Source organism: Pleurodeles waltl, chromosome 6 (genome assembly GCF_031143425.1).
Source record: "Pleurodeles waltl isolate 20211129_DDA chromosome 6, aPleWal1.hap1.20221129, whole genome shotgun sequence".
Taxonomy (NCBI): domain Eukaryota; kingdom Metazoa; phylum Chordata; class Amphibia; order Caudata; family Salamandridae; genus Pleurodeles; species Pleurodeles waltl.
The window spans coordinates 1403101894-1403129385 of record NC_090445.1 but is presented as its reverse complement, the minus strand read 5'-3'; the positions used below and the strand labels follow the sequence as shown (position 1 = coordinate 1403129385).

The 27492-nt window shown below is 46.4% G+C and overlaps 1 protein-coding gene across 2 annotated transcripts in view; it reads right to left on the bottom strand.

Moving 5' to 3' along the window:
* Positions 1 to 27492, bottom strand: part of VPS13D (vacuolar protein sorting 13 homolog D) — a 2230750-nt gene that overhangs the window by 71321 nt on the left and 2131937 nt on the right. For both annotated transcript variants that reach the window (XM_069240741.1, XM_069240742.1), the window contains one exon: positions 3018 to 3149. In XM_069240741.1, coding sequence (XP_069096842.1) covers positions 3018 to 3149 — 132 coding nt within the window. The remainder of the gene's footprint in view (positions 1 to 3017; positions 3150 to 27492) is intronic.

Sequence of the window (27492 nt, the reverse complement as noted above, 5' to 3'; positions counted from 1 at the left end):
TCAGGGACTGCTCCTTTAAAGCTTTCGGATTCATGGACTGACACTCAGAGCACGACTATGGGTTGAGGTTGCGCTCTAAACACCAGAAGCACACAAGGTGCAGATCCGTCACCGACATCATGTGGTGACAGGAGTCACAGGGCTTGAATCCGGTTATACGGGACATCCCTCGACGCAAACCAAAACTCCTCAAAAACAAATTCGACAAAATGTCGTAGTTAAGCAAAAAATGAGACTGGGGTTGATCTCCTCCGTATCTGCGTGTAGGCTGGCACGGAAAGAAAAGAGGTGACACCAGAACACCGGGGTGGTGCCTATATATGACCGCAACATCATCACGGTGACCACGACGCCCACGGAGTCGACCGACACCACCTAATGGTGCACAGGGGTACTGTTCGAAGAAAAATGTCCTGATCCCGTCCGACGCCTGGGGAAATTTTAAGGTAAGGAATCTGAAACTAGAAGTATCTATCAGATGTAATGGCCTTTTAAGCCAGGAGAAAGCAGGACACCGGCCCACCCACAGGCTCCGCATGGAATTGGAGAAGCAGACTAGACCTGCTTGCCTGGTGATACTGGGGAGGATGAGGAGGAAGGTTGCGGGGTGGATCCATGGCCCTTACCTGTGGCCGTACCTCTGTATTGCCTGACCTGCAGGTTAGGTTGCAGCTAGGCCTGTGGCTGTATTGCTGCAGTTGGGGAAAAAAAAAAAAAGAGTCCCCTTGTGAAGCCACAAAAAATGCAAAAATTGGCAACAGCGTTCTGAAGAGAGAGGCATTTGAAGTAGCAAAGACCGGGCTCTATCCTTGCTTGCCTTGTATCTTTCTATTACAAAGTTGGCCTTGTCTCTGAACAAGCGAGCTCCGTCGAATGGCAGGTCCATCAAATTTGCCTGCATGTCAGGGGAGAAGTTGGAAGTACGTAGACAAACCTCCTAATGGAGACTAAAGGACCCACAGTCTGGGCCACTGAGTCATCTGTGTCCAAACGGGATTTGATAATATGACAAGAGGCATTCTGATTGTTGTGGATCAAATCCTGGAAATGGCCACTCATGTCCTCTGGAACATGAGGCACCACCATCCGATCCATGTCCCAGATGGCATGGTTGTAGCGTGCAAGGAGACAGCTGGTGTTAATGGACTTCAGAGCCATACTTCAAGCCGAGAATGATTTCTTTTCCCAGGCCTTTAGGTGTTTTGATTCTCTGTATTAGGAAACTGTTCCCTGCTGAATGTCCCAATGAGCAGGAAGCCTCAATGAGCAGATTCTCAAGTAAAGGGTGAGCTGATAGGAAGAACAGGTCACCTGGGCGACAGCAGCGTGCCAGTAGCATGTTTAAAAGCAGGAGCAGATGCTGTTTTTTGCCAGGCTGTCAAATTGGGTCCAAAAGAGCATCATTAACGGGCAGCAAGGATTCTGCAGTTGGTTTTGTTGGCAAGGGGGCATCAGCTAGTATGTTGGTCTTGACATCCACTGTACGTAGTTGAAGATTTAACACTTTTGCAGCTGTTTTCACTATCCACTGATATGACACTGCTTCTAGTGTTGGGGGGTCAGAGTGGAATTAGATATTGAGCTCTTGTTAAGTGTCCAAGCCACTAGCAGAGGAAAGGCCTTTGGGGTCATGCCCTTGGTCACTATCATCTCCTAAATGAGAGCAAAGATCCAAAGGATTTGAATTGGTTCCAAATAGATGTGCATCCTTTTTCTCTATTGGTCATTGATCCTCCCTGCGGATTTGACCTGGGGCACAGGTTCTGGGACGGTGCTGACAATGGAGATGGTGCCTGGAGTTGCGGAGCTGTGCATGGCATGGGCATCGTACAATATCGTGCCAAGTCATGCAAGTGTGGAGTCAGCGTTACCTGATGGGATGGCACCAAGCGGTTTCAGACCTTGGACATGAACCCTCGGACATGGAGACATGGGGCCCGCAGGCTCGCCAGATGCCCTTGCAAAGATGGAGTACATGGCATTTAAAAATGGTATGGATCTAAGGGCGGAGTTGGAAACTCGTGAAAAGCTGGAGCTGGCATTTGGAACTTAAAGCACAACAGCCACGGTGCCAAAGGATCTGGGAAAGATGGTAGCAAATCAGATAGGGACCAAGGAGGCTCAAGGGGGTGCATAAAGAGGAGGCAAAGGAGCAGGGCCTCTTTGAGGAGGCATGAACAGCTCCAAGGCAACCAACTCTGGTTCCAAGGAAGATAGTACTGTGTAGGTCAAAGGGTGCTGAGGTGATTGACCTTTTTTGTGCTTCTTCTGTATGTTGTGCTTCTTTCTTTTACCCTCCCCTCTGAAGAGAGAGAGAGAGGATTGAGATCTAGAGCGAGGTCTTGAGAGTCATCGATTAGGCAAGCCTGCTCTGGGCCTGGCTATAACAAGTTTCGCTTCTCGCTCTTAGATGGCTTTCGGGTGCATGCTCCGGCATGATTTGCAGGCACAGGAGTTTTGGTCCAATTCGAGACACCATAGAGAGATGGAGTGGGGATCCGTTATGTACATCTATCTGTCCCTTACCGGCCAACAGAGTTTAAACATTCATTTTTTGGGGGGAGATATGCTACTGCACAAAGGGGTTTGATATGTGAGGAAAACTCCTCAGGGAGAGTTCTGAAGGTATGGTAAAAAGGAAGTGACGTAGTTATGCCAGGGTGGGAAATGCATTGCTTTGGTGATGTCATCTTATGTCACTTCCGGCGTCCACATAAAGCCAGTGCCGTCTATCAGCGACGTGAGGGCATTAAAGTTTCTGGATCTAGTCTGACGTCTCGGATTGTTCTAAAGATGAGGAATATGCAAGTAGAAGCATCCATCAGAATTAGTTTTACTTTGTAAGGCATGTGCTATCCTGCTACATAATGCAGCTAACAGCTAATATCAACCTCCTAACTTTTTTAATTAATGACAAAATAAATTTGCACAGTTTGAAAAAAGGAATTCAAGTATTTTGGAACTTAATGTTAACCAAAATGCAGCAGAGCGCGTTATTTTCAAATACTTTTACTTACAACTCATCCTGAATATTTTCGGTCAATCGAAAGAGCTGTTCTTGCCCTTCAGCTTGTGTATCGGAGTACCTGGGCAAAAGGCCTTGTGGACTAGTACAGCATCGTGGTCTCCTCATCCTTTGTGTTTGCATTCTACAAAGGAGAACAAGGTTTTTCTTAGCTGTCAAATATTAGCTGCTGAACAGCAGACAATATACACTTACACATATCATTACAAGTATGTTTAATTGATAACTGTCATCTGTTACTTCCTTTAGCTCATGAGAAAGATAGTTGTTTTACACGAGACAGTCATAGGAAAACTCCTTAATGCAGGTTTTAAAAACGTATCCCAAGTAAACTACTGGAAGAATAGTGAAGTTAGCTCGTCTATACAAATACTCCCCGAAAGTGAACATAGAGCAGAGTTATGTGAAAGCTCCAGACAAATAAATTATGTTCAAGTAAGCATCGGCTTGCTCCTTATTTGAACCAACAATGTGATTGTTTTCAATAATCACATTGTGCTCAAAAGTCGTGTTTGCTGTAAGGCAGGGTGAACAAGTAAAGGTTTAGCACCCAAAGTGCTGAACTTTGAGAAGACAATTTAGTTGGTGAGAGGAAATTGGTAATTTCAACTATAGAGTGTGGGGGGAGTAACTGCAAATGACAATGAATGTATTACCCAAACAAATTACTTCCATGCTATACAAGGGTGGTGAACTTGGCATAGATTTTGAAATGTACTTAACTGTGGATCATTTCCATACATCACTCATAGGTATGTGATTTACAAATTTTGCACTTCTCTTTATTATATTTTGAAGGACAACGTACTTGTTCACAAACAATAATTTCAGTCTCCCAAGTATGAGTAATATCGATACTGTAACTGTTTTATGGCAACTTTAGAAGTCCATTGTGTACAAATGTGGAACAAATGTACTTCGACTGTGACAGACCTGGCAAATCATTTTCTACAAATTGATTTTCAATATGTTAATGTAACTGTTTTAAAGAGGGGCGTGCCAAAAATAACTACAGAGGTGCAGCCGCACCTCTGCAGTTAAGGTTGACCCCTAACCTCATAGGGGTCTCATAGGAAATCCCCATGTTTGCCCCTTAATAACTTTCTGAAATAAACTCGGGGAAAAGCCTTCCAATATCGGCCTGCATACGAGCTATTTTGGTGAAGGTTTGTCAAATCAGAGTTAAACAGTCAGAACCGGGACCCCAAATCAATGACTTTTCCAGATGCGATGAAAATCGTCACAGCCAACTATGGTCGTAAACAGCTCAAAGCTCAAGGAATATAAAGTCACTAAATTTTACAGCTACATAGTGCTTCCCTCTATTCAGTGCGCCCAGGGTACTTAGTAGTTTTCTTTCAGCATTTTTGCATTGTTAATATAAAAATAAGTGTTCGTGGGCATTTGCCAGTGCCTGTCTGCAAACTTTCTGTAAATCTGAACAATGACCTGATAATTTGTGCAAACAACAGCATTTAAGGACATTGTGCATATATTGATTCATCACATTAGAGCTGAAACTATGCTGAAACCTGGTGTGGCAAAGCCCACAACAGACACAGCAATCTTGTACACATACAACCCATAACTTAAGTTGGGTGCAAAAATCAGACATACTCCTTCATGAACATCAATCTAAATACATCAACAAACTTGGTTTGCGAGATGCCCTTGCGAGCCCATTTATCACATCTGTCTAACACAAATACAAGCCGCAACTTATGCTTGGTGCAAAAAGTACACATGCTCTAATCCTAATGCTTGTGAACATAAAGCTAAAGATTTATACTATCTCAGTGTGGGAGAACCCATCTTGGAACTATCTCTGTCATCGAAGACACACACAAACAAGACACAATTTATGTTGGGTGCAAAATTAATTCATATTCAAATGATGCGTTTATCACATGCACTTTATGATGAGTGCAAAATAAAAAATAACTATATGTTCACGATCATCAAACAACGAGATCAGTGTGAGAAAGCCCTTGCAGCACCAACAGTCACACCTACCACATTAATAAAAAAGACACAAGTTAATTTGGACTTGAGAAATCAAACGTATTCCACAGAAACACAACAACCAACCAAGTGTAAATACAGTTTAGCAACATTGATTAAAACTCATCATACAAGTTTGTCGGCTTCATAAAACGTCATTCTTCCAAATTATTTTTTGTGAATGAAGAATACGTTAAAAAAGGTGAGGTATATAGGGATGTGTGAGCTTCACAAAATTCTATATGAGCAAAAAAATAATGGAAAACCTTGCACACCTCAACCGTTATATAATAATTTAATTAATAGAAAAGACTAGTTAATGGGAAGTTAAGTTTGACAGGGCAGTCAACAGTGGGTCAGCACAAAACCACATGAAATTCATAAGCCAAGGCACTATCTCTACTTCATTGCCAATCCCGCCGTACTAACTTGAGGGTTAAGTCTACTACACTACGCACTTTTATCAAGGTAAAATATGTTTTCACATATAAACATAAATATTACACATTCTACAACATCAGGAATCATAAATAAATAGAAACAAATGCATCTAGGACACGTGTCCTCCTTATCTTACTGTACCCAAAGTAAATGTTTATTGTGCCATGTAAGAAGTAGGTTATAATGTAAAATAGCACCTCATGGCGATGCCAGCAAGCTGGCCAATCACGTCCTGAGTACCAGATATACATGAAACACTACAATAAAATACCCAAAATACGGTCATAAACGTTCATATAAGGTCTAGATTACCACGAACAATAATATCTCATGACTAGAGGGGAACCTCAGTCCCCAACTTAGCAAACCTTTCCGGTTGCCCACCAGATGCAATGCACTTTGAGTATACTCAGCTTTTTCCCCCTTCGAGCACACAGATTGACCATTTCCCTGTTACATTGCGAACAGACACTTACACGCATACCGCATGGGAGAGGGCTCATTCAAATGTTTAATGTCCTTCCCCTTCCCCCTCCCCCTTCTTTTTGAACAAAAATAACTTTTTGTTGCTCATGCAATGCCATGTTGTTGTAAGCTCGGTCACAATTGCTTACATATAACTGCATATGCGGAAACAGCGGATCTCCTTCCTGACTACTATGTCACTTGGATATGTCAAGTAGGCGATGCTGATACCGCTAGGCTGAGGACTCTCTTAAATGCATTTCATTCTGTACGTGGCCAGTGCCTTGATAACGTGTATTCGGTTCATTCCATCTACTTAGACACACACTCATGTAATCTTTTCTACACTCCTCAACCCCCGCATGCTGTCTCTCATTGACATCTCAGTCCACCCTTCATAAATGTATGAGTGGATGCAAATTAAGATTACGTTAGCATGAATAGGTGATTATAATGTACAGGTAGTATGTTAACTTCGGAATTTCATCAGCTTTGAGGTTTTGTGCTGGAGCTGCTACTGACTTTAGTTTTTTTCAGTAAATATACATACATTACTGAACCTCTGTAAGCTTGGCAAAAAAGTCAACCCCGGAAAACATCTCTAGTGCTAACTACAGAAACTGTATACAAACTTCAGTTTTAACTAAATCTTCTCTCTTATCGTTAATGAGACTAAATTTGACTGCACTCGCCCAACGGAATTGGTAGTATTTCTCTCCAACCTTTTCTTTGATAAAGTGAAAATGATAGGGGAGAAAACTGAATAAGAATATACTTCCAGTAGCTTTGACAATACATTATTGCCTAACATGCTCCCTTTCTAGATTTTGCCACCTTTCATGTATTCTTCCTGGCAGATGTCGAGAGGCATAAACGCAACAGTAAACCATCAGATTCTCCCACTGATGTTTGCTCAGGTAAAGTTTTAAAAATAGAGAGTTAATCAGTTGCTGATCTCATTGAATGGATACTTAATGCCTCTGTATCTTTTCAGATTGTGTTGCTCAAATTTTAAAACAGTGATAGACAGATCACTCTTAAAGAAGCCTACTCCTTCTCCCGCGAAACCTTCCATGTTGTTAGAAAGAGCAGTCACCATCCACATGCAGGTCCATGTGAAGAATAACAAACACCCTTGATACAGCAACAAACTGATGGCAGTCTTCGCACTAGATGAACTGAGATCCATGGTGGACAGTGGTTGTGGCAGTGGGCTGACCTACCGGACCTTTCTGTGGCTTTTACACTTGAAGACTATCAGACCTTCGCCACCTGGGTGAGGTCTCCATAAGCTAGTTGGTCCCAGTGGCGTAGCGTGGGGGGTGCAGGGGGGGCCAGCCACACCGGGCGCAACATCTGGGGGGGGGGGGGGGGCGCGCTCGCACTCGCGAGTGCTAAAATCCACGGGTTAGGGGGTGCAAATTACTTGCCTTGCCCCGGGTGCTGACAACCCACGCTACGCCACTGGTTGGTCCTGAAGCTGCTTACATCATTTGTCTGTGACAGGAAGCAATCAGTTCAGCTTAGGCCCTTCATCTCGGTCCATAAACTAGTGCCTTGGTTGTGCTTAATGGGTTATCCTTCTCCCATGTATGTTCAATTTGCATCTGAGGCCTCTTGTCTGCGAGTCCTAGGAATGTTTTTTTTTTCATGCATTCTGATGGCACCCAGATACTACTGAATAATGGGTTGATGAGGGGTTGAAACCTGGGTCACATCGAGAGGCAATGGAGAGGCTTATACAGTGGATGAATATCAGCTCCCTCTTGCTGAATCGTGAAAAGTGGCATTCTGATTACTTGCAATTCTTTTATTATCTAGGAAGCAAAAGTATGGCCTCCAGGATTAGGTGAGTTAGATCTTGACACCTCACCAGTCAGCAGCTGTTCTCTCAATAGAATTGGTCCTTTCTTGGCAATGGTTTAGGAAGCTGGCTCTTTATATACTATATCAAAGTGAGATAAAGTGTGCACAGAGTCCAGGGGTTCCCCAGAGGCTTAACAGAGGTTAAAGTAGATAATACTAATGCTCCTTTTGTGGTCGAGCAGTTAGGCTTTTCAGAGGGTAGTGCAAAGCATTTGTTGTACACACACAGACAATAGAAGTAGCACACACTCAATGACTTAACAGCAGACCAACGGTTTTTATGAAGCAAACATATATTTACTTTCTTTATTTTTAGAACCACAAGATTCAAGTTGCAGGCAAGTACTTCAATAGATTTATATTTCACACATGCATCAACAGTACTTTGTTTGAAATCGATAAGTTACACAGTTTTTTAAATATTGGCAATAATCTGTTTTAAAACTTGACAGTACAATTTTCAGAAACCGTTCCTGGGGAAGAAATGTTAGATCGTTTTACATGTAAGTACAACACTTACAGTTCCATTCTCCGGGGGTTAGGAAGTCCACAGGTTGGGGTTACAGTTAACCCCAAACACCGACCACCAGCAACATGGGGCCGGCCGGGTGCAGAGGTCAAAGTGTTGGCAAAATTAACATGGGCTCTTATGGGGACTGGGGGCAATCGGTTTCAGATCTGCAGGCAGGTAAGTACCTGTGACTTCAGAGGGAAGACCTGGGGGGTTTAGAGGAGTACTGGGGGGGGCACAAGTAGGCACAAAACATACACCTTCTGCAGTGCTGGGTCGAGTGGGTGCAAACAAGATGTCGGGTCGCCAATGATTCTCTATGAGGGGACCCCAAGGGTCACTCAGAGGCTGCAGGTGAGGTCCCGGGGGTCGTTTCGGCCAAATCACAGGTTGAACAGGGAGGAGGGCCGCCTGCTGAATTTTGCTGCACCGCAGGTCGAGTTCTCCAAGGCCCGGGGGCTGCGATTGCAGTGTGTCCTTAAGCATCGGATATCTTAGTCCGGAGCTTCATGGTCAGCTGGGCTCTCGGGATTCCCGCTGCACGCGTTGTCATGGAGGGGTGAAAAGCTCAACCCAGGGTGGGCACTTGCTCGGAATCGCCTGGGGATCCCCTTTAGCTGGTTGGGCCACCTGGATACAGGCCATGGGCGTCGGGCGCAGATTGGTTAGGACTCATGCATTCAGAGTGAGGTTAGTTAGTTGTTGTTTCTTCTTGGACAGGGCCGCCGTCCATGGGAGTTATTGGTCTTTTTGAATTCAGGGCAGTCCTCTGGAGCTTGGCAGAGGTCGCTGGTCCTGCTTGATTCGTCGCTGTTCTTCTGCAGGTTCTTTGAAGCAGGGGACAGGCAGGTACGGCTGGGGCCAAATCAGCTGTTGTCTTCTTTCTTCTCTGCTGAGGATTTCAGCTATTCAGTCCTTCTTCTTCTTGTGAGGTCGCCAGGAATCTGGTGAGCTGGGTTCAGGGAAGCCCTTAAATCCAAGATTTAGGGACGTTGCAGGATCAGAGGGTAGTAGCCAATGGCTACTCCCCCTGAGGGTGGCTACACCCTTTCTGTGCCCACTCCCTTTGGTGAGGGGGGCACAAACCTAACCCTATTGGTCCCGGTCCTCCAAACCAAGATGGAGGATTCCCCTCCCTGTTTTCCCTAATTTACCCGCCGGACCTACTGCCAAAAGTGGGGATTTATATGGGGGGGCGGGCAACTTCACTAGCTGGAGTGCTCTCGGGCACTGTAATCCAAGGCTTGAGCCTTTGAGGCTCACAGCCAGGTGTTACAGTTCCTGGTGGGGGGAGGTGTCAAGCACATCCACCCAGGACAAGGTTTGTTTCTTACCACTCAGAGAACAAAGGTTCTCACCCGATGATGTGGACGGAAATGTGTCTGAAAGTGGCAGGCTGGCACAGTCCAGTCAGTCCTACACTACCAGCTTGGCCAACATAGAGGGCGCATCTCTAAGATGTCCTCTGTGTGCATTTTCAATAAATCCCACACTGGCATCAGTGTGGGTTTATTGTGCTGAGACGTTTTATATCAAACTTCCCAGTATTCAGTGAAGCCATTATGGAGCTGTGGAGTTCGTAATGACAAACTCCTAGACAATATACTCAATATGGCTACACTGCACTTACAATGTCTAAGAAAAGACTTAGACACTGTAGGGGCATATTGCTCATGCAGCTATGCCCTCACCTGTGGTATAGTGCACCCTTCCTTAGGCTGTAATGCCTGCTAGAGGGGTGTCTTACGTATGCCACAGGCAGTGGTTTGAGGGCATGGCACCCCTCTCGACTTTGCCTTTTCTCCCCACTAGCACACACAAGCTGCAAGGGCAGTGTTCATGTGCTTGGTGAGGGGTCCCCTAGGGTGGCACAATACATGCTACAGCCCTTGGGGACCTTCCTTAGCCACTGGGCCCATGGTACCATGGGTACCTTTTACAAGGGACTTAACTGTGTGCCAGGGGCGTGCCAATTGTAGAAGCAAAGGTACAGATTTTGGGAAAGAACACTGGTGCTAGGGCCTGGTTAGCAGGATCCCAGCACACTTTCAAAGTTGGCATCAACACATCCATAATGGCTACACTATGCACAGTGTGTGTGGGGGGTAACCATGCTAACAGTGCCACTTTCCTACAGAACCCCCCCAAACAAAAGAGGATGAGACTAACCTTTCCCAATAGAGTCTTCATTATCTAAGTGGAAGAGCCTGGAAAGGCCATCTGCATTGGCATGGGCAGTCCCAGGTCTGTGTTCCACTAAAAAGTCCATTCCCTTAGGGATGTACACCGCCTCAAACGTTTAGGATTCTCACCTTTCATTTGCATTAGCTATCTGAGAGGTCTGTGGTCAGTTTGAACAATAAAGTGAGTACCAAACAACTATGGTCTCAGCTTTTTCAGGGACCAAACCACAGAAAAGGCCTCCCTCTCAATGGCACTCCAATGCTGCTCCCTGAGGAGTAACCTCCTGCTAATGGAAGCAACAGGCTGGTCAAGGCCATCATCATTGGTTTGGGACAGGACTGCTTCTATCCCATGTTCAAAGGCATATGTCTGCACAATGAACTGCCTAGAATAATCTGGAGCTTTAAGAACTGGTGCTGAGCACATTGCTTCTTTCAGGGTGTCAAAGGCCTTTCGGCAGTCAAGAGTCCAGTTTACTTTTTTGGTCATCTTCTTTGAGGTCAGTTCTGTGGGGGAGTCACAATGGCTCCATACCCCTTCAGAAACCTCCTGTAGTACCCAGTCAAGCCAAGGAATGCCCTGACATGAGTCTGGGTCTTTGGAGCTTCCCAGTCCAGAATGGTCTGGATTATGGGCTGTAAAGGTTGCACTTGGCCTCCACCAACAAGACTGCCCAAGTATACAACTGTGCCCTGCCCTATTTGGCACGTCGATGCCTTGATAGAGAGGCCTGCTGTTTGCAAGGCCTGCAAAGACTTCCCCAGGTGGATCAGGTAATCCTGCCAGCTGGAGCTAAAGACAGCAATATCATCTCATTATGCTGCACTAACGGACTACAAGCCAGCAAGGACTGGATTCACCAGCCTTTGGAAGGTGGCAGGGGCATTCTTTAAGCTAAAGGGTATAACAGTAAACTGATAATGTCCATAAGGTGTTTAGAAAGCTGCCTTTTCTTTTGCTCAAGGTGCCATCCTAATTTGCCAGTACCCTGCAGTTAAGTCACAGGTACTTAGAAATTTGGCTGCACCTAATTTGTCAATCAATTAATCTGCTCTACGTATGGGATGAGCATCTGTCTTGGTGACAGAAGCGAGTCCTCTATAGTCCACACAGAACCTAATTTCTCTTTTGCCATCTTTGGTATGAGGTTTGGGGACTAAGACCACTGGGCTCCAGTATCTTGTGGACTTGTGTCCACTTTGATGCTCTCTTTGACTTGGTCAGATTGTCTATAAATTTTGATTTGGACAGGTAACCTGTCTCCTGCGTCCACATCATGGGTAAACAGATGTGTCAGACCAGGGGTCAAAGAGAAGAGCTCAGCATACTGCTATAGGATTTGCCTTCAGTCAGCTTACTGTTGGGCAGAGAAGGTGTCTGAATAGACAACTCCATCTACTGACCATCCTTAGGGTCAGTTGACAGGAGGTCAGGAAGAGGTTCCCTCTCTGCTTCCGGATCCTCTTCAGTAACCATCAGCATGGTTATGTCTGCCCTATCACTGTACAGCTTCAGGCAGTTAACATGGATCAACCTCTTGGGCGTCCTACTAGTGCCAGGTCCACCAAGTAGATAACCTGAATCTTTTCTCTAGTATTGGGTATGGGCCACTCCATCTGTCCTGTAGTGCACTGGGAACTACAGGCTCCAGAACCCAAAATTTCTGCCCTGGCTGGAATTCCACCTTTGGGTCATACCACAACTTCTGGAACTGTTGGTTGGCCTCAAGGTTTTTGGATGCCTTTTCCATGTACTCAGCCATCCTAGAGCGGATGCCAAGCGCATAGCCCACCACATCTTGTTTAGGCTCCTGGAGAGGTCTCTCCCAGCCTTCCCTAACAAGTGCCAGGGGTCCCCTTACAGGATGGCCAAACAGAATCTCAAAGGGGGAAAACCCTACTCCCTTCTGTGGCACCTCTCTGTAGGCGAAAAACAGGCATTTTAGGAGGACATCCCATCTCCGTTTGTGTTTTTCAGGGAGCCCTATAATCATGCCCTTCAATGTCTTGTTGAACCTTTCAACAAGTCCATTGGTTTGTGGAGGGTATGGTGAATTTATAAGTCACCCACACTCATTCCACATGTGTTTTAGGCAAGCTGACATGAAGTTTGTACCTGTGTCAGAAACCACCTGCTTAGGAAAACCCACTCTGGTAAAAATACTAATCAGGGCCTTGGCTACTGCGGGTGCTGTAGTAGACCTAAGGGGAATTGCTTCAGGGTATCAGGTAGCATGATCCACTACTTTCAGTATGTACTGGTTCCCTGAGGCTGTGGGTGGTTCAAGTGGACCCACAATGCCCACAACAACCCTTTCACAGGGAACACCTACCATGGGAAGTGGAATGAGGGGGGCCTTTGGGTGGCCACCTGTCTTGCCACTGGCTTCACAGGTGACACAGGAGCTGCAAATCTCATTCACTTTTTGGGACATGTTAGGCCAATAAAAGTGGTTGACAGGTCTGCTCCCACGTTTTGGTCTGTCCAAAATGCCCAGCTAGGGGGATGTCATGGGCCAAAGTTAGGATAAACTCTCTAAACTCCTGAGGCACTGCCACTCTCCTAGTGGCACCAGGTTTGGGGTCTCAGTTCTCAGGTAAAGGAGTCCATCTTCCCAACAGACCCTGTGGGAGCCATTGACATCTCCTTTCTCCTGTGCAGCAGCTTGCTGCCTCAGGCCTTCAATAGAGGGACAATCCTGTTGTCCCTGGCACAGCTGTTTCCTTGAGGGTCCACCTGGGCCCAGGAGCTCTATCTGATAAGGTTCCAGCTCCATGGACTCAGTCCCCTCAGGGGATAAGACATCTTCCTGAGAGGAGAGGTAGTCTTGTTTCTTGTGCTGTTCAAAGGCTGGTCCCCCAGACCTCTTACATTTTCTCTTGGAAGGTTGGGCCATTATACCAGGCTCCAACACTTCTTATTCACCCTGTGCTCTGCTTTGTGCTCTAGTTTTCACACACAACAGTTCAGGGACTTCCAGCACGCCTGCATGGGTTTTGAGCTCTACCTCAGCCCAAGCTGACGACTCCAGATCATCCCATAGCAAGCATTCCACTGGGATTGCAGAAGAGACCACAACCTGTTTCAGGCCAGTAACCCCTCCCCATTCTAAAGTCACCATAGCCATGGAAAGGACTTTGGTCACATTGTGAGCATTGGTAACCGGATAAGTTTGTCGAGGCAAATACTGTCCTGGGGAAACCAGTTTCTGTCACCATGGCGACACTGGCACCTATATCCCTCAGGGCTTCTAGCTTTGCCCCATTGATTAAGAGCTGCTGCCTGTATTTTTGCATGTTAAGCAGCCAGGCAGCTAGTGTGGCTATAGCCGCCCAACGCTCAGAGACTAGAGTAGCTTCAGTGTGAACCCTGATTTGCTCTGGGTACACTGTTATTCCACCTGGAGACTGGCTATTCCAGTACTAACTGGGGTAGTGCTAGTGAGATTTTTCTTGGGCCAGGCCATATCTTCAGTTTGGTGTCCATGCAGTTTACAGGTGTGACACCAGGCCTTCTTGGGATCAAAGTTTTTACCCTTGTACCCATTTGTGGACTGTGAAGAGGCTTGGGGCCCACCCTCCTGAGCATTTTTTGGGGGTCCTTGTGAACACTCTTTGTTTTTGTCCTTAGGTGTCTCACTACCCTTCCCCTGGGGAGGCTTTGTGACCCCATTCTTTTGGTCACCCCCTGTGCAAGTCTTGGTTACCCTAGTCTTGACCCAATGGTCTACCTTCTTTCCCAATTCTTGGGGAGAAATTGGACCTAGGTCTACCGGATGTTGATGCAACTTGTCATTGAAGCAGTTACTTAACAGGTGTTCCTTCATAAACAAATTATAAAGCCCATCATACTCATGCACTCCACTGCCAGTTATCCAACCGTCTAGTGTTTTCACTGAGTAATCTACAAAATCAACTCAGGATTGGTTCGAGGTTTTGTGAGGCCCCTGAACCTAATTCTATACTCTTCAGTGGTGAATCCAAAGCCCTCAATCAGGGTAACCTTCACGTGGTCATAGGATTCAGCATCTGTACTAGTGAGTGTGAGGAGTCTACCTCTACACTTACCAGTAAACAGTTCCCAAAAGAAAGCTACCTAGTAAGATCTGTTTAACTTTCTCATTGCACAGGCCCTCTCAAAAGCTGTGAACCACTTGGTGATATCATCACCTTCTTCATATTTTTAGACAATCCTTTTTGGGGATTTTTAGGATATCAGTATTCGCTCTGACCCTATTTATATTGCTGACACCATTAATGGGTGCTAAGCCCATTTCTGCTCTCTCAGTTTCTATAGTTAGGAGTTGCTGCTCCAAAGCTAATCTTTTGGCCATCTTTTCTAAGATGATGTTCTCTTCATTTAGGCTGCCCTCAATGTTCCCAGAGGAGCTGGACTCCCCTGTGGAAGATCCAGATCCTCTGAGTACTATCCTTGGAGATAAGGGCCTCAGGGCCCTGCTCTCCCTAGTTAGGTGAGGAGGTCAACCTCCTCTTCTCTAACATCTTCCCTGTCTGATTGGAGTTCTTTCTCCTCAGCAGGGTGGTACTTTGCATACTCTGCCAAGAGCTCCTGGAGCTTGCCCTTGGTAGGGTTGGAACCTGTTCTAATCTTTTTCAGCTTTTTCATGTGATCAGGTACTGGCTGAGTAGTCTAGCAAACGCATCGTCGTAGATCCCACAACTGATCCTCCAATGTAAGAAGCTGGCTCTGTATATACTATATCAAAGTGAGATATAGTGTGCACAGAGTCCAGGGGTTCCCCAGAGGCTTAACAGAGGCTGAAGTAGATACTACTAATGCTCTCTTTTGTGGTAGTGTGGTCGAGCAGTTAGGCTTATCAGCGGGTAGTGCAAAGCATTTGTTGTACACACACAGACAATAGAAGAAGCATCCACTCAATGACTTAACTCCAGACCAATGGTTTTTATATAGCAAAAATATATTTTCTTAATTTATTTTTAGAACCAAAAGATTCAAGTTGCAGGTTAAGTACTTCAATAGATTTGTATTTCACACATGTATCAACAGTACTTTGTTTGAAATCAATAAGTTATACAAGTTTTTGAAATATTGGCAATAATCTGTTTTAAAACTTGACACACTGCAATTTCCAGAAACAGTTCTTTGGGGGGGGGGGGGGTGGCAGGGGGGGAAGAAAAGTTAGATAGTTTTACAGGTAAGTACAACATTTACAGTTCCCATCTCCGGTGGTTAGGAAGTCCACAGGTTGGGGTTCAAGTTAACCCTAAACACTCACCACCAGCAACACAGGGCCGGCCGGGTGCAGAGGTCAAAGTTTAGGAAAAATTAACGTGGGCTCCTATGGAGACTGGGGGCACTTGGTTTCAGATCTGCAGGCAGGTAAGTAACCGTGACTTCAGACGGCAGACCTATGGGGTTTAGAGGAGCACTCTACATACCAAACATACACTTTCAGCTGTGCTGGGGCGGCCGCGTGCAGGGTGCAAACAAGATGTCAGGTCTCCAATGAATCTCCATGACAGTGGTTCCCAACCTTTTGACTTCTGTGGACCCCCACTTTATCATTACTGGACTCCAGAGACTCCCCACTGAACTTTATTGGACTCTGCGGACCCCCCACAGAGTAATTACTGAAAGCTGAGGACGTAATCTATTAATATTATTTAATTTTCTATGCAGTTGCGGACCCCCTGAGGAGGCTTTGCAGACCCCCAGGGGTCCCCGGACCACAGGTTGGGAACCAATGCTCTATGAGACTTGATCTGAAAGATTTTTTGTGAGCAGTACCCCTGTGCGATGGTAGGTGACACCCAATTGGCTCTGGGTCCGTCATCAGAGTAATTTGCGTCGGAAATGACTTTGCGGTTCCTATATAGGTGTCACCGAGGCGTACCGACGCCAGTTTCTTTTCAATACTTTCCACACCAGAAGTGCGGAGCCATGAAGAACACTGACCACTGGTGTGTCAAAACTAGGGCCCTGAAAGGGAAGCCATTGTCTCCAGAAATCCATTTGCAGAGCGGGAAGGATGGGTGGGTAGGTAAGGAATCTGCAGCAAGATATAGTCTCTACCAGATAAGGTTTGGCCCACTCTAAGTAACTTGTTCATCTGACAGAGAATTCTAGCTGCAGATTCCTTACCTTATAATAGATACCCAAGCAATACCATCCCCAGAGGTGGGTCTGCAAACCAATTTCAAACGAGAAAGTTCTGCAGGACATGACTGTCCAGGCAGTAGTGTTTGGTAAACGTGTGCAGAGATGCCCAGGTCACTGCATGGCGTATGTCCAGGACTGGAACTCAACGTGCTAACACAGTGGTCGCAGCTTTAGCTCTAGTGGAATGAGCTTGCAAGCCGTCAGGAAGTCATTCTTTGCCAGTGCGTAGCAGATCTTAAGCAAGAATACGTCCCATCTGGAGATGGTCCGCTACTGCACCCACATACCGCACGAAGAGTTGGTAATCCGTCCGGAACTCTCTCATAGGATCAAGGGAGAATGCAACGCTCTTTTTGGGTCCAGGCGGTGGAGTCTCTCCTTTTCCTCAGAAGGATGTGAGGATACGTAAAAAGTAGGCAATGTGATAGATTGGTCTACATAACAAAATTTACCACTTTTGACAGAAAAGAGGCCCTATTGCAAAGAACCACCTTGTCAGGACAGATAGAGGTAGGGCAACTTAGATGATAAGGTCTACGGGCAGATGTAATTGCCACAAGAAAGGCTGTTTTCAATGTGAGAAGCCTTAGAGGACAGTTTTGAACAGGCTCGAAGGGAGTGCACATGAAAAAGGTCAGAACCAAATTATGGCCCTCATTATGAACATGGCGGTCCAGACCGCCATGCCGGCGGTGGTGGAAACGTACGCCACCGGCATGGCGGTCCAGACCGCCATATAATGTACAAGGCGAGACCGCCACAGGCAGCCTGGCGAATGGCGGAGTTCCTTATCCGACAGGGCAGAGCTGCCCGCCAGATAATGTACCTGGTTTCCCCCAGCCTTTCCCTGACGGTATGGGTGCCCCGCCCCCATGCACAGCCCGTTGCGCATGTCACTGACCGATTTACAGGCAGTGATATGCGCAAAGGGTGTTGCTGCACCCGCCGCACTGCTACATTGCCGTGCCATGCCATGTGGAGCTGTCGGTAATGTACAGGCCCTGCATTCCGCTGGGCCAGCTGGCGTAAACACTGTTTCCGCCCGCCGGCCTAGCGGAATTTTGTTTATTTGGCTGGCGGGGTCTTCAACGTGCTGGCGGTCGTTGTTTCAACCGCAGGACCGAACTCAGCGGGATTTCCCACTGAGTTCGTAATGAGGGCCTATGATTCCACTGGGCATAATGAATGGGGATGGAGGGGAAGAGATGAGGTAAACATTTGAGAAACCTATGCCCACTAGGAGACTTGAACAAGGAGGGTTGATCAGGCAACCACAAAAAAGCAGAAATAGTAGACAAATAGTCTTTAAGAGTGCCCAAAGCAGAGCCCTGCTAGGCAAGGGAAAGAATGAACCATAGAACTTCAGAAAGAGGGGCTGAAAGGGGATCAACAGACTTGTTTGTGCACCATGCCACAAAATTCTTAGAATGACAGGTGTATATAGCATTTTGGTGGAGGGACACCTGGCTGCCAAGATGACGTTACAACTTTGAAAGGATGATCAAAAGCAGCTGCTCAATCTCCACCCAATAAGGTAGAGAGTGGACAGGTTCAGGTGAGAAAACCTCTCCTACTGCTGCAACAGAAGATCTTTTGGAAAGGGCAGTCAGATTGATGGACATGCTAAGCAGCTCTGGATACCAGACCCTCTGTGCCCAGTCTAGAGCACAAGGATTACTTGGGTCCAGTCGTTCCTGATTTTCTTGAGAACTCTGGGCAGGAGTGGTATGGGTGCAAAGGCAAACTGGAGGTCTGAGTTCTAATCAAGACGAAAAGCGTCTCTGAGCGAGTGCCACTTTGAAAACTCCAGCGCACAAAACTGCTGACATTGTGTGTTCTCTGCGGTGGTGAACAGATCTAACCAAGGCTCTCTCCCACTGCTGAAAGAGGCCTGGTGCCACCTCCGGATGGAGACACCATTCATGATGCACTAGGCTTTTTTAGCTGAGTTCGTCCACTCAGGAGCCCACCAGATGCTCAACCACCAGGGATATGCCATGCTGTTCCAGCCATGTCTATAGGCGAAGAGCCTCTTGACAAAGAGTCCACGCCCCCACCCTGCTCTGCTTGTTGCAGTACCACATAGCAGTGCTGTTATCCATGAACACCTGCACTATCTTTCCCTTGATAGAGGAAAGAAAGGCTTTCAATGCCAGTCGGATCGCACAGAGCTCCAGCATGTTGATGTGGAGTCATGCTTCCGCTTGAGCCCAGATTCCTCTGATCTCCACCTCTTCCAGATGGCCGTCTCGATCCAGGAGTGACACATCTGTCACTACTGTCAGGTCTGGCTGGAGAAGGGAGAGGGATCTGCCTTCAGCCCAATCGCAGTTTGTTAACCACCACTGTAGGTCTTTTGCAGTTCCCTCTGAGATCTGGACCAGGTTGGGGAGATTCCCTTGAAGCTACGCCCACTGGAACTTCAGGTCCACTGCTAAGTCTGCATGTGCCATCTGGCATGTGTTACCAGCAGGATGCAGGAGGCCATGAGGCCCAGCAGCCTCAAAGCCGGTCTCACCGAAATCTAGGATAGATGCTGAAACATCAGTATCATAGCATGAATATCCTGGAGTCGCCACCGGAAGGATAAGCCCGAAACTCCACCATGTCCAGTACAGCTCTGATGAAAGGGAGTGTCTGAGAGGGAGTTAGGTGTGACATTGACACAGTTATAGTGAACCCCAGCGAATTCAGGAGGTCTAAAGTAGTCTAGAGGTGGGAGACGACAGCCTGGGGTGAGCCCTCCTTTAACAGCCAGTCGTCGAAACAGGGGAAGACTGATACCCCTTATCTCTGAAGATTAGCTGCAACCACCTTTATCATCACCTTCGTAAACACCCGAGGGGCACTGGTAAGGACGAAGGGGAGCACATTAAGTGCTCATGGCCCACCATGAGCTGCAAGTAACCCCATTGGGCCAGCAGGACAGGTGTGTGAAAATAAGAGTCCTGCAAATCCAGTGCTAAAATCCAGCCTCCTGCTTCCAAGGCAGACAAGACCTGAGTCAACATGAGCATTTTGAACTTCTGCTTCCTGAGGAAGAGATTGAGGGCTCGTAGATCTAGAATAGGGTGCAGACCCTTGTCCTTATTTGGGACCAGAAAGTAGCGGGAGTAGCAACCACAAAATACTTCTGGCCCAGAACCCTCTCTATGGCTCCCTTGGCCAAGTGATCAGCAACTTCCTAGCAGAGAAAGGACAGGTGATCCTCCATCATCTAGTCGTAAGATGCTAGCATGGACGGAGGGCTAGTCTTGAAAGGAAGGGAGTAGCCCCTTTGGATGATCTGCAAAACCCACGTGTCCGAAGTAATGGACTGCCAGTGGGGCAGGTGATGGTGAATCCTGCCACCAACTGGGTGTCCATGGTGGTAAAGAGGCAGACTAGGATGGCTTAGAGACTGCTGAAGGGGTGGGGGTAGCTGACTGACCAGGCCTCTGGCTACCTGACCCACAAGGCCGGTGGGTCCTGTGCCCTCGGCCACACAGAGGCTGGGCAGCATGTGCAGCACAGTGGCTGGACAGGAACCGATGCAGATGAAAGCCCCTTCCGTAGCCACAAAAGGAGCAAAAGGCAGATTGGGAGGGATGAGAGGCCAACGCAAGTCTCAAGGTCCTGGCGGTAGCCTGAGAATCCATGAAGCGCACGAGCGTTGAATCTGCCTTGTCTACCAAAGAGACAGGTGCTATTGAAGGGCATGTCTATACGGGAAGCTTGGACAACCCCCAAAAAGGCAGACATTCTCAGTCAGGTGTGGTACCTCAGGGCCACTGTTGTTGAACCTGCTCTGCTTAGTGAGTCGATCATGTCAAGTCCAGAATGGAAATTGAACTTTGCTGCATCTCTCCTGTCAGCAACTGCTTGAGAGAGTACAGCCTGGGCCTCCTCCAGGACCTGTGGCAGCACTTGCGCAACAGTGTCCTACAGAGTTTGGGAAGAACAGTCCAAAAGGCATGTGGTGTTCACAGACTGCAATGCCAGGCTGGCAGAACAAAACATCTTCTTCACAAATGAGTTCAGCCTCTTGGATTCCCTATCCAAGGAAATGGTAGGGAAAGCTCCATGGAAAGTAGAGGATGTTTTGAATATAATCGATGACAATGGGCAGAAACATACAGAGTTAGAAGGAATTCTAGAGGTTTTTAAGGGTTACTATCAGGATCTGTGTAGTGAAGATATAGTGTACTCTGAACAGCTACAAAAAGAGGTTAGTGAATTTCTGGGGGAATTAAAAAGTACAAGGCTCTCTTCTGAGGAACAAGTTACATTAGACGCACCAATTCGTATTGAAGAGATAATTGGGGCAGTGAATTCCCTGGCAACAGGGAAAGCTGCTGGGCCGGATGCAATACCACTTGAATTCTACAAGACTTTCTTGATAGACATTAAAAAGGATATGCATAGTATTTTTTGTATAGCGCAGGCAGGTCAGGCGCCTTTATCATGGGAATGTGCAAGTATTATAGTGCTAAAAAAAAAAGGATAAACCGACAGAGCTCCCCAGTTCATATAGACCTATATCCTTGTTAAACGTAGATGGAAAGATTTATGCAAAGATTCTGGCCAGTAGATTGGCGAATGTGATAGTCAGGTTGGTTAAAAAACAACAACATGGGTTTATTCCGGGTAGAGACACAATAGATCATATAAGAATAATAATATCCATGTTTGATCTTGCAGAACTATATCAAACAAATTTAGGATTATTACTTTTGGATGCCGAGAAGGCATTTGATCGTGTATTGTGGAAGTTTCTATGGGAAATCATGCGCTGGAAAGGTATAGGGAGTGGATATTTAACAGCTATAAAAGCTTTATATGTAGCCCCAAAAGCTAGAATATGCATCGCTGGTTTGGAATCAGATACTATCTCAATCTCTAGGGGGACTAGACAAGGGTGTCCATGTTCCCCCTTGCTTTTTGCTCTATATATTGATTCTTTCTTGCTGAGATTAGAAGAATGCAAAAATATTAAACCCCTATTATATCATGAAGAAAAATATAAGGTGTTTGCATATGCTGATGATGTAGCTATAGTGACAAGCAATACGGAGGAAGCTATTAAGGCAATAGAAACAGAGGCAAGAGAGTTTGGAAGATACTCCGGATATAAGCTGAACTCAGATAAAACACAGATAGTATGCTCTGAGCACGTTTCATTAGTAGATAAACGGCTGGTATCTGAAGCGGTGTATCTGGGGGTGAAGATTACATCAGTGGTTAATCGGTTGGTGGAAATCAACTTTATTCCACTATTAAATAGAATAAAGAGGGATTTAGACCGAATGCATAATTTGCACCTATCACTAGAGGGTCGCTGCAATGTATTGAAAATGATGGTTCTGCCAAAAATCCTATATTTATTTCGGGCCATTCCCCTTGAGGTTGATAAAAAATGGCTTAAAAGATTGGAAAAGATGGGGAATAATTTTTTTATGGGGATATGCTAAAACGAGAAGGGCAATGAAGTATATGACACTTCCTAAAGATCGAGGCGGGTGGTCAGTCCCTAATTTTACACTGTATTACTACGCCTGCTGTCTTCAATATATGGATGAACTTATAAGGGGAAGTTTTAGGAGTAATGAAGAAGTAAAACCAACCCCTATTTATACATTGTTGGCGGGTGGGGAGGCAAGTGGTTGGTTATCAAAATTTGAGGAACCAAGTTATTTAAAAAAAGTAAGATTTAAGCCTTTTTTGTCCGCCTTCAAGGTTTGGGCTCAGATAAAACGAAATATGGGACTGGGAAAGATTACGGCTTATACACCAATGAAATTTTCAGCTATCCCAAATCACATCTTTAGGGATCCCATACTAGATTTTTGGCGTTCTAGGGGAATAAACAAAGTCGGAGACTTGTATTGTAAATCCGGTTGTAAATCATTTACGGAATTGCAGTCCCAATTTGGCTTACCTAAGACCCATTTTTAAATTTTTTTGCAAATACAACATTTTTTACAGTCTCAGAAGTACGGCAGGGTACAGTTGTCGGAGATCCCGGTAGTTGAAGCTGTTAAAAATGGGGCAAAGATTGGCAAGTTATATAAGCTACTAACAGAGTTACAAGTAGATGATATGGTACAACAGAATGATCGATGGATTGCACAACTTGGGGTGGCTGGAGAGTGGGTGGACCAATCCTTAGCTATGGCTGATACAACATTTCTTTCAGCTAATTTGAAAACCCAGCATTACAAAACACTGATGGACTTATATTATACTCCAGCAAAGCTGAACAAGTGGGGGATATCCTCTGGAAGCTGCAATCGATGTGGGGAAGTTGAAGCCAAGATAACGCATATGTTTTTTGCATGCCCAATGTTGCAGGGAATATTAAACGAGATAGAGGTATTCCTTAAGAAGATCACGGATTGCAATATTCGGGTTACTGTTATGCTGGTAGTATTGGGAGTCGTGGACTCACCCGAAAGTATGGAAGCTACACTGTATAAAATAAGGCGATTTTTATTTTTGTCAATGGCAATATACCGCTTATGTATTGCTACAGATTGGCTCAAAAAAGAACCCCCCACGTTTGAGGGTTGGCGCTCTAGATTAATTGCCATCTACAATACTGAATTAAGTCTTTATAAGTTAAAGGGTCATAAGAAGAGATATAGAGGAGAACGAATGTGGGCACCACTGACTAGATGGTTGAAATATCAAGACAGTTTAAAAAAAAAAAAAAGTTAATAGCTTCGATATGTGATATATACAACTGTTTTATTTTTTAAGGTCTTCTTTCTCCCGTTGTTTCGTTGGTTTTTTGCTTTTTTCTTGTTCTGTTTCTCTGCACGGATATATTATGTCTTCTTCTCTTTTAATAAAAAAAAAAAAAAGGAAAGTAGAGGATTGGACAACCAAGCTCTCATTGGTGGGGTGATGCATCAGGATACTTGGGTCCCCAGGTGGGGCAATTGTCACATTCACAGGAGCCTGTGTTGGTTTTGGACCGGGTACGCAGAAGGACGTCTGTGAGGGCATCAATGAACGGGAGCAGGGGTTCGGAGGAGAAAGCTTCCGGTTGCAGCACCTCTGTCAAAAGATTAGTCTTGACTGTCATCAAGGGTAGCTGAATTCCAAGACCTCAGCTGCCCACCTCACAAACACTAAATAAGAGTCTCCCTCCTCCATAACCACAAATGGGGAAGAAAACATGCCAGTATCTGGAGAGGTGTCCAGTCCACTGGCTTCACCCCAGTCCTCATGCCAGTCCACTTCCTCTTCGTAGGGCTGGCATTCTGAGGTTGTACGACTGGTGCCAGTCCAGATCCAGGACTAGGTCCCTGGGAGACCATCGATCTGCCCGAAAATAAGACGTATGGCATCATAAAATTCTTTCAATTGGGCAGGGTTTGCTCCAGCTGCTGGAAACTCGGGCAGGCGCAGGATCAGTCCAGGCACATGCTCTGAAGAATGATGCAAAGAATGACAATGCTCCTTTGTTGCATCAGCGGACAGATGAGGAGAAGTTGAAGACCGCTCGCTCTGACTTCTTGCTTTTCTTCTTGTGGCCATGGACTTGGAGTGGGATGACGATGACTTGGGACTTCGCAATCATTCCTGGGACCCTTCCCTAGACCAGCACCTCGACCTACGCAGAGACACGTGCTGGGCTGCCATCAGCTTTAGAGATTGCTCCCTCAAAGAGTTTGGATGTATGGCACCTCACTGACATTGTCCGATGACAGGATTCACAGGGCTTAAAACCCGACTTCTATACGATGATAGAAGTATAGTTAGTTCTGTACTTTAACTCTCCACATTCCCCTAATTCAGGGACTGACAGTTTTTTTGTTTCTGAGGGTGGACTAGACATTACTTCTAATCCTTACCCGCACTCTGTTTTTAATCATGACAGGGGTCTGGGTTGATTAAATACGATATTTCCAGACCTCTAGCCATTTTTATTTTCACATACCCATATACCAATCCCCCATACTAGCACTCCGCTAACGTCATTCTTTACACTCAAAAGATCTCCTGCAAAGAGCCCCCACGAGGGGCCCGTCAGGCATTGCTGTGCCAGCCTGACGAGGAGCAAAAGCCCGATGATGAACCATGTCACCATTTGGTGAGTGAGGGCTCTTGTTCTAATAAGAGCAGGCTCATAGACTCTATTACTTACTGTTTACATTTGTACTAGTCTATTGGCTGGAACTGTGTACTTTTGTTTTTTTGGTATAATGATGGGAGTACCGTACACAGGACCAACTTTTCTCTAAACACTCCCGACATATTAGCCCTTCTTTGTTTGCATTCGACAATACTAGATAACCTATCATGTACAGCCTTGAGCAGAGGTACACGGTGAAATGTTGTGCAAAAGAACCAACAACAATACCTTTGCAGAAAAGCAGCTGATTAGAAAATAAAGCATCTCTGCTACAAGCAAGCCCCCGCTAAAATGAAATAAAACAAATAAATGAAATAACTGGTGTAGGAGGTTGGCTCTGTATGTACTATTTCAAAGTAAGAAATAGCATGCACAGAGTCCAAGGGTTCCCCTTAGAGGTAAGATAGTGGCAAAAAGAGATAATTCTAATGCTCTATTTTGTGGTAGTGTGGTCGAGCAGTAGGCTTATCAGAGGGTAGTGTTAAGCATTTGTTGTACACACACAGGCAATAAATGAGGAACACACACTCAAAGACAATTCCAGGCCAATAGGTTTTTATATAGAAAAATATCTTTTCTTAGTTTATTTTAAGAACCACAGGTTCAAGATTTACAAACAATACTTCAAATGAAAGGTATTTCACTCAGGTATCTTAGGAACTTTGAATCAACACAATATCATGTACAGGTTTGGCAAAAATGGCAATAAGCTATTTTAAAATTGGACAAAATTCAACAGTTCCTGGGGGAGGTAAGTATTTGTTAGTTTTTCAGGTAAGTAAAGCACTTACAGGGTTCAAAGTTGGGTCCAAGGTAGCCCACTGTTGGGGCTTCAGGGCAACCCCAAAGTTACCACACCAGCAGCTCAGGGCGGGTCAGGTGCAGAGGTCAAAGTGGTGCCCAAAACGCATAGGCTTCAATGGAGCAGGGGGTGCCCCGGTTTCAGTCTGCCAGCAGATAGGTACCCGCGACTTCGGAGGGCAGACCAGGAGGGTTTTGTAGGGCACCGGGGGGGGGGGGGGACACAAGTCAGCACAAAAAGTACACCCTCAGCGGCACGGGGGCGGCCGGGTGCAGAGTGCAAACAGGCGTCGGATTTGCAATAGGTTTCAATGGGAGACCCAGGGGTCTCTTCAGCGATGCAGGCAGGCAAGGGGGGGCTCCTCGGGGTAGCCACTACCTGGGCAAGGGAGAGGGCCTCCCAGGGGTCGCTCCTGCACTGGGGTCGGATCCTTCAGGTCCTGGGGGCTGCGGGTGCAGTGTGTTTCCCAGGCGTCGGGTTCTTTGGAGCAGGCAGTCGCAGTCAGGGGGAGCCTTGGGATTCCCTCTGCAGGCGTCGCTGGGGGGGATCAGAGGGGTCAACTCTGGCTACTCACAGGGTCGCAGTCGCCGGGGAGTCCTCCCTGTAGTGTTGGTTCTCTGCAGGTCGAGCCGGGGGCGTCGGGTGCAGAGTGGAAAGTCTCACGCTTCCGGCAGGAAACGTGTGGTCTTTAAAAGTTGCTTCTTTGTTGCAAAGTTGCAGTCTTTGTGGAACAGGGCCGCTGTCCTCAGGAGTTCTTGGTCCCTTTAGATGCAGGGTAGTCCTCTGAGGCTTCTGAGGTTGCTGGACCCTGGGGGACGTGTCGCTGTTGCAGTTTTTCTTGGAGTGGGGAGACAGGCCGGTAGGGCTGGGGCCAAAGCAGTTGGTGTCTCCGTCTTCTCTGCAGGGCTTCAGGTCAGCAGTCCTTCTTCGTCTTCAGGTTGCAGGAATCTAGTTTCCTAGGTTCTGGGGAGCCCCTAAATACTGAATTTAGGGGTGTGTTTAGGTTTGAGAGGGCAGTAGCCAATGGCTTCTGTCCTTGAGGGTGGCTACACCCTCTTTGTGCCTCCTCCCTGAGGGGAGGGTGGCACATCCCTATTCCTATTGGGGGAATCCTCCAAAATCAAGATGGAGGATTTCTAAAGGCAGGGGTCACCTCCGCTCAGGACACCTTAGGGGCTGTCCTGACTGATGGGTGACTCCTCCTTGTTTTTCTCATTATCTCCCCTGGACTTGCTGCCAAAAGTGGGGGCTGTGTCCAGGGGGCGGGCATCTCCACTAGCTGGAGTGCCCTGGGGCATTGTAACAGGAAGCCTGAGCCTTTAAGGCTCACTGCTAGGTGTTACAGTTCCTGCAGGGGGGAGGTGTGAAGCACCTCCACCCAGAGCAGGCTTTTGTTTCTGTCCTCAGAGAGCACAAAGGCCCTCACCACATGGGGTCAGAAACTCGTCTCTCAGCAGCAGGTTGGCACAGACCAATCAGTCCTGCACTGAACAATTGGGTAAAATACAGGGGGCATCTCTAAGATGCCCTCGGTGTGCATTTTTTAATAAATCCAACACTGGCATCAGTGTGGGTTTATTATTCTGAGAAGTTTGATACCAAACTTCCCAGTATTCAGTGTAGCCATTATGGAGCTGTGGAGTTCGTTTTTGACAAACTCCCAGACCATATACTTAATATGGCCACAACTGTACTTACAATGTCTAAGAATAGACTTAGACACTGTAGGGGCATATTGCTCATGCAGCTATGCCCTCACCTGTGGTATAAGGCACCCTGCCTTAGGACTGTAAGGTCTGCTAGAGGGGTGACTTACCTATGCCACAAGCAGTATTTTGTGTGCATGGCATCCTGAGGGGGATGCCATGTCGACTTTGCCTTTTTCTCCCCACCAACACACACAATCTGCAATGGCAGTGTGCATGTGTTAGGTGAGG